Raw genomic sequence first — 7,525 nt, forward strand, 5'->3', positions numbered from 1 at the left:
TTGTGGCCCTATAACTCACCCTTCACTTTAACTTATAGAAAAGTACCTAGGGCGTTTTAAGAATGTTTTAATGTACCCTTTACATTACAAACTGTCGCTTTTGAATATAGTTAAATAAATGTTTTGAACAGCCAGCTATTTCTCATTTTTAAGTTGAAAGTTTGGTTTACATTAACTTTTCATCTTTTGCATGATTTGGTACTATCAAACTAGGCTGGCTTATTCTGCAGTAGCAAAATACCTTTCACAATTGAGAATTAAATGTTGTTCTGCAAAGTCATGGGACCCTGGTGTCCTGAGATCATAATTTTACCCCAGTGACTGGAATATTGCTAATAAAACTGAAAGGAACAGAAAAGCCCAACAGAACTTGACTGGAACCCTGTGGTCAAATGCTTGGTGCTTTAGATGAAATGTGGCCTAGATTGAATCAGAAAAACCTTAAGCCCAAGAATCATTATTTAGGAATTCAATATTTACATGGCTCAGATAGGATAAAAGTAACATTCCATGTCCCCCACCACTAGGAATAGGCCCCACAATCACTTCAAAACTATATAGGTCCCATTTTTCTTGAATTTGATACTTGCTGTTTTGTTTTCTAGGTCTTTCTGCAGGTTTCATGGTTCTTATCTGCTTGGTTAGTGTCACCTTGTACATAATATTAAAACACAGAAAATAGTAAGTTCATTGCACGCTTCACCAAAGCACAAAAGGTTTTGGCTCCTTCAGCCTTAGGGAGGATAATCGGGTGAAGTCTTACCTAGTCTCAGGTTCTACTGGGGAATGACTAAGTCACGTCACCCCAAACATGTAACCCACAAACTCCAGCAAATTTTCTTTAAAATACCAAGTCACCAAGTGCCATCTGCTTACATTGATCACAGTTATATGATACCTACTGTAGGCATCAAACAAGAAAGGGTTGCATTGAAATTATGCAACGGTGGCACCTATGAACTGAGTAGTTTGTTCTAAGTCCGATTGGGCCTGAGCACAGCACGGTCTACAGTTGGGATGTACTTTAGGCTGTCGTGTTTCCCAGAGGATGGTGTTGTGAATGAATTCAGGAGAAAGGGCATTCTGTGACAAAGTAAGATTGGGAAATACTGCATACTGTGTTTTTCTCATGAGGATTCACAATCAACAAAAGAATAATTGAAGTCCTATAATACAAAAGCCAGTTTCATGTTTTTTAAGCCAGTGTTTCCCAAACTAATTGGATTACACAATTCTATTGTTTTGTTTTTTCTTCTCACATAATACTTTTAACAACCCTTGGGACTAATATTCCATTTCATAGACATTTGGGAAATCTAGGAAGGTGGTTAGGAGCTAGATTATCAAAAGCCTTCAGGCCATAACAAGGAATTAGGGTGTAACCTATAGGAACTTAAGCAAGCAAAAAAATATATTCAGCCCAGCCAGTGTGGCTCAGTGGTTGAGCATTGACCTATGAACCAGGAGGTTTGATTTCTGGTGAGGGCAAATGCCCAGTTACGGTCTTGATCCCCATTGTGGGGCATGTAGGAGGCAGCCGATCAATGATTCTCTCTCATCATTGATGTTTCCATCTCTCTCTCCCTTTCCCTTTCTCCCTGAAGTCCATAAAATATATTAAATTTGTTTTTAAATATATTCAGATTCGCAATTTTTAAGAGAAGGGGCAGGGTTGGGCCATCAGCTGAAGCAGCAGTGGCAGGGATCCAGAGGATGGAGCAGGTGCAGGACGCATCTTCACTGTTGAGAGCCTAGGATTTCCAGGACTGAGTGTCGTGTGGAAAGGAGGGAAAAGGGGGCACAGAGAACGAGCCAAGTGGAGGTCACTTGATGGTCCCAGTGTTTCACCAAAAGAGGGAAAGGGCAGGTTTGTGGGGAAAGATGATGAGTTCAGTGCTGACTTTGCCACTTTGTGGCACTGGAAACCGATCCCGGAAGGACAGTAATGCTTAAAAGGCAGGAGGGGAAGGAGCAGTCAGAAGTAGGAGAAAAGTTAAGAAACAGCTGTTTCACACAATTCAAGGGAGAAAAAGTCTCAAGAAAAAAATAGGGATGTCATTTGCATGGCTTTTCCTTGAAGGAAGTTAGAAGATAACTTTAGCCAAGAGTAGTTATACATTTAAATAAATAGAGAATGTGGTTTCTTATGTCTTTTCTATCTCCTAACTTTGCTCTCAGAACATCTCATCTGAGAAAAATTTCCAAACTTTGGGAATGCCTGAAAGCTCATTTGAATTGTTTCTATTGATGATAATTAAGTTTATTAACATGATTATATCAATACTGGATATAAGTGCCTATATTGATATGAACCAAATATGTTACATTAAATTGCTTAGCATCACTCTCATTTTACTTCTACTTTCTAACCCACTTCAATTTCTTTTCTGATAGTTGATACAAACATTTCAATCACCTTAATGACTTTTTGTAAATGAGATGAATAATCATTTAAACATGGGTGTTTAGTAACAACACTAAATATTTATAAAAGCTATCTAACATTTGAAGAAAAGACTGCTAACTTTTTCTAGCCACGTAAGATATTTTAATATAATCTGAACATCATAACTAAAAAGTACCATTTTTTATATTCTTAATATATTATTTATCATTTTACCTCTTAAATATGGTAGTTGGGGACATTCTGTAAGTAACCCTAGAAGTAAGTTTTCTTTCCCAGTAATTTTGTAATACTTTATTGCAGAGTTCTACATGGTAGGATTATCACATTTTCTTGTCTTTTGCTAATTTTAGTAAACTGGTTTTAGAAGCAAAGTAGATATGCCGTCAAAGAGGGGGGGGGGAAATCATTTAAAGGTTTAGTCATGTAGGACCATGTAAGGATTTTGAATTAAATATCCAATATAAACATTTTCTTTTAAGTTAGATTGGGAGATTGTGTCCCAAGTAGGTAAATGTATGATCACATCTTAAAATAAAAGCTTCTTTTGTTTTTGTTTTAAACTGGGGGCCATAGTTATTGGCCATTTAGAGTTCTCGGTCTGAGATAAAGCTGTGTAATGTCAACTTCTGACCTAGACACTTAATAGCCTAGCAAATTATTTGTTTTTATGGGCCTTTCCAAAATTGGGGATTATAGTGATTATTTCATAGGCTACTTAGGAAAATAAAATGGACTCATCCCTGAAAAGTGCTTACCATGTGTTGAGAATTATGGAAAGAAAACAACTGCTATATCTTTACAGCAATTATGGCAGGAGTAAAAATTTTACTTTTTCTTCCTTCTTCCATTTAGCAATTATAGACATAAAAGCCTCATAGAAGAAGATTTTCATTTAGAGACACGAGAAGTATATTCTGTTGATCCATACAACCCAGCAAGATAACCAGAAGGTACATGGATATCTAATGAAATTGAAATATTTTATTAATTTCTATGTAAAAATGTCCTTTTCATACTTATCAAAAAGCATAATGCTAAGTTTGTATGGTTCCACTGCACAGATTTTAAAATCATGCATATAGCCCTACATGGTTTGGCTCAGTGGAGAGTGTTGGCCTGCAGACTGAAGGGTCCTGGATTCAATGTCAGTCAAGGGCACATACCTGGGTTGTGGGCTCGATCCCCAGTAGGGGGCGTGCAGGAGGCAGCTGATCAATGATTCTCTCCCATCATTGATGTTTCTCTCTCCCCCTCTCCATTCCTCTCTGAAATCAATAAAAATATATTTAAAAAATAAAATAAAATCATGCATATAAATCGTGAATTTACCTATGTCATATTGTCAACTAATTAATTCCCTGTTTTTTTTAATATAGTCAAGCAACAAATATTTAAGAGTAAGGAGGAAATCAAACTAAATGTTTTTAAGAGTGGAGAAATGACAGCTATGTTTCAATTCCTGTGTGCTGATAAGAATGATCTGGGAGAAAGTGGGAAAATACTGGGAGGGAAGGAATGGCGGAATGGCTGGAGCTGTGTCTGGGTATGCTAGAAGGAAAAGAGTCTAGTGCTAAAGCAGGGAGCTGTGTCTGGGTACGCTAGAAGGAACAGAGTCTAGTGCTAAAGCAGGGAGCTGTGTCTGGGTACGCTAGAAGGAACAGAGTCTAGTGCTAAAGCAGGGAGTGTAGACCTGAGGTAGGAGTGTGGCCTTGGGAACCAGAGGGAAAGCAGAACATGTGGGTGCAGATGAAGGCAGCTGGGGAGATGTGGTGGTGAAGGCATCTGTGGAAGTTCTCTTCTGACGATTCTGTTCCCACAGTGAATAGAAAATACAATGATCAGCCGATAAGAAGGTTGGGAAAGGAGATGATAGGGATTTAAGGAAAAAGGAGGCATTAAATAGCCGCCATGCATTGGCAGGCAGCATCAAGGATCCCTGTGGTTGTCAGGAGAACATGGGAGTGAACACTTGAAGGTTTACTATACCCAGGCATTATCCTGAGAGTCGCTCATGCCTTATCTTATTTAGCCCTGACTACAACACTGAACAGTAAGGAGTGTCCCAAGATAATACCAGGGTAAGCACATAAAACCCAAGATAAGAAAGCCAAGGTTAAACATTTCTCTTGGCCAAGGTTTTGGGGTCAGTAAGAGGCAACGATAGAATTCAAGCTCAAATATGTCTTATATGCTTTATTGTATATAATCTGTAAGGTAAAGATACCACCTCTATCTTCTTAGAGCTTATTTTAGTTTATAAAATATATTGACACACATATAACATACATATCAGGGAATAAGGACATACACCATGAACAAGATGCAGAAGAACTGCTGTGGCAATGGGGAAAGAAATGTTGGCTTGCTGCCGGTGCGTCATAGGAAAAGCAAAGAGAAGAGGGGAGGCCATGCTAGCGTGATCTCTAAATCCAACCCTGTAGGGATCCAAAGTAAAGCCATTACATCAGTATCTATTCAGTGAATGTGTGAATCAAGGAGAATGAGACCGTTGCTTCAGCTTCTCCCGCACTTTTATTCGTATTTATCAATCTAAAATTTGTTAATTGCTCCATGTCCTATTCTCTGAGAAGGACCTCTTAATGGGATAATATTTTTGAATAGGCTCGATGCTTTATTGGTTATAGTACTTGCAATTGGTCTGTACAGAGAATGTTAACATTCCCATTATTTAAACTTTGATTTGTACCAATGCTGCCTCCTAACCAGGAACTCTCATTTCAGTGTGCCTTCTTGCTTGGAATGCAGCTGAACACGGGTTGGAAAGAAACCATTTGAATATCAGCAAGCCTATCTGTATGGGCTCCCCATCACCGAAATGATGCCTTAAGCTGTACCTTCCTATTTGCACTTATTCTCAAGCAGGACAAGGAATGTTTGCCTGATGAGAAAGATGGGAGCCCAGTGTCACTGCCACCTGCTCTTCAAGGACTTTCTGAAGCCTCGCCTGTGATGTGCCTGGAGCCGGGCTTTGGCTATCAGCGGTTACATACTAGTAGCTCTGAGGAGTCACCTTTTCTAGGAAGTCACTAAAGTGAACTGTTTTTATATGCGGACTCTTCCTTTTTTATAATCAGCATACTTACTGTTACCACATACTTTTGGTTACAGTGTGGTTTTAATTATTTAGTCATAGAATGAAGGATTTCCTGTGGTTTTCATGGGCATACCTTTATAGAGGAGTCTGATTTTATTTTAATAGTGGTTTTTCTTCTCAGATAGAGTTAAACATTTCACTCTAATTTCCACTTGGTTTCAGGTTTTCTCACACTATATACTTTGTGTTTCCATAATCACTCAGTAATTCCAACTCAAACAAGTTTTTTCTTTTAATTATGGGAGTGAAATTTTAATTCCCAAGTTTTTGTGTACAATTGAATCTTTGGATATATTCTTGGTGCTTTTGTCAGAAGATCTGGTTGCTTGTAAAATGTCATTTCAAATACATTTTATCTTTAAAAAAATACCTTGTGTGATTCTTTATGCTGTTGGGATTTTGATAGGGATTGCATTTCTTCTTCAGATTGCTTTAGGTAATACAGATAGTTTAACAATGTTGATTCTCCCAATCTGTGAAGATGAAATGTCTTTGCATTTATTTGCATCTTCTCCAGTTTCTTTCAAAAATGTCGTATAGCACTGGCCAGCGTGGCTCATGGGTTCTTCTTCCTGTGAGGACCTCAGGTTAAGGGGCAGACATTAGCTCCACTCCGTAGGTCAGCTTACAATACCCGATTTAGGAAAGTTTTCCATGCCGACACCTGCAGCTCATTCCTTTTAGAGACAACTCCCGCTTTGTTCCTGCTAGTGTCTAAAATTATTGTAATCATCATCTTTCAGAAATTTCCCAGGATTTGGCACATCCTTGCTGGTGGAGAATGGGCAGAGACATGTTAAATGCAGTTGACAGCGACACCCACTTATTTCACCCAGTATTTAATAGGTATTCATTATGCACCTACTACAGGCTAGAACAGCCTGGGCACTGGAGAAAAAGCAAGAAAACTCTACCCTTGCCTCATGTATCTTGTCCAGAAAACTAGGCAACATGGCTCAGAACATATCAATTGGAGCCTTAAATGGGTCAAATCAAAGTAAGTTAAAGAAATCAAGGTGAATGTCTTCCGTTATATTAAGAATGGCTTGATGGACACCAGGTGTAGAAATTTCACTGGTTGAAAGTTCCAGTAAAACCCCAGGCCTTTAATCTAGCACCTGTAACTAGGTTACCAAACTCAAGCCGTACCTTTTCCCTATCCTTTAAATTTTCTAACAAGAACAAAACTTATTTCCAAGCCTCGAAGTAAATGGGAAAGGTTTTTTTTTCCAGCTTTATTGAGATATAATTGACACAGAGCACTGTGTCCAGATGATTGTAGAAAACAGTAAATACAAGGGTGGGCAAAAGTAGATTTATAGCTGTGAGTACACAAAACACCCTTGGGACTGGATAAAAAGTAAAATAAGACACGTCCTTCTTTTACTTAGGTGAGTGCAGGATGGTTAGTAAATAAACAGTGAAATCGTCTTGGTGAATTTGAAATCTCACAGGCTTCGATGGGACTCCGCAGCAGACATTCAACCACGGACACCTCCGGTGTTGTCCCTAATAATGCCTCGTTCGGGCAAAATTTGAGCAAGAGCCCTGGCACTGCTGACCTCCTGGAGGCCCCAGGACAAAAGCGGAGCCCTAAGGGGTGCTGGCCTCTAGGCGGCCCACTAGGCTCTGGGTTCCTATTTTCAGGCCGATGCGCTTTATTCTTTTTTTTCCGGGAGTTCCCATGGCTCATTTTTCTTTCCAGAGCTCCCCACAACGTGTGCCCACCCGCCCAGGCGGGCGCCGGCCCCGCCCTGCCCCGCACGCCCCGCCGGGCACGCCCACCCGCGGCTGCTGACAGTGAGTCCAGCGATTGTTGCGTCTGGTGCCCGCGGTCGGGAAGGTGAGTGCACGCTGCCCCCGAGGGTTCCCGCGGGCCTCCCGCAACATGACCCGGTCCTGCGAGCCGCGCAGGGCACCTCCCCGCCCCCCCGAGAGTCCCTCTTCTTCTTGGTGCTTCGTGGGGATCACTTTGGTGACCCTAGTGCTCCACTTACCCCCAT

General features: G+C 40.3%; 2 protein-coding genes across 2 annotated transcripts in view; both read left to right on the forward strand.

Annotated features, from left to right (window-relative positions):
* LOC102761318 (complement receptor type 2) overlaps window positions 1-5,869 on the forward strand; it is a 14,116-nt gene extending 8,247 nt beyond the window's left edge. Inside the window, exons 11-14 of the mRNA XM_015564519.1 lie at window positions 606-681; window positions 3,260-3,357; window positions 4,506-4,510; window positions 5,147-5,869. Of these exons, the coding sequence (XP_015420005.1) occupies window positions 606-681; window positions 3,260-3,350 (167 nt within the window). The 3' untranslated portion in view covers window positions 3,351-3,357; window positions 4,506-4,510; window positions 5,147-5,869. The remainder of the gene's footprint in view (window positions 1-605; window positions 682-3,259; window positions 3,358-4,505; window positions 4,511-5,146) is intronic.
* Window positions 5,870-6,473: 604 nt separating this feature from the next.
* The window catches only part of LOC102761602 (membrane cofactor protein-like), an 11,521-nt gene continuing 10,469 nt past the window's right edge, over window positions 6,474-7,525 (forward strand). The window contains exons 1-2 of the mRNA XM_015564520.1: window positions 6,474-6,519; window positions 7,228-7,365. Of these exons, the coding sequence (XP_015420006.1) occupies window positions 6,474-6,519; window positions 7,228-7,365 (184 nt within the window). The remainder of the gene's footprint in view (window positions 6,520-7,227; window positions 7,366-7,525) is intronic.

Source organism: Myotis davidii, unplaced genomic scaffold, assembly GCF_000327345.1.
Source record: "Myotis davidii unplaced genomic scaffold, ASM32734v1 scaffold861, whole genome shotgun sequence".
Lineage (NCBI taxonomy): Eukaryota > Metazoa > Chordata > Mammalia > Chiroptera > Vespertilionidae > Myotis > Myotis davidii.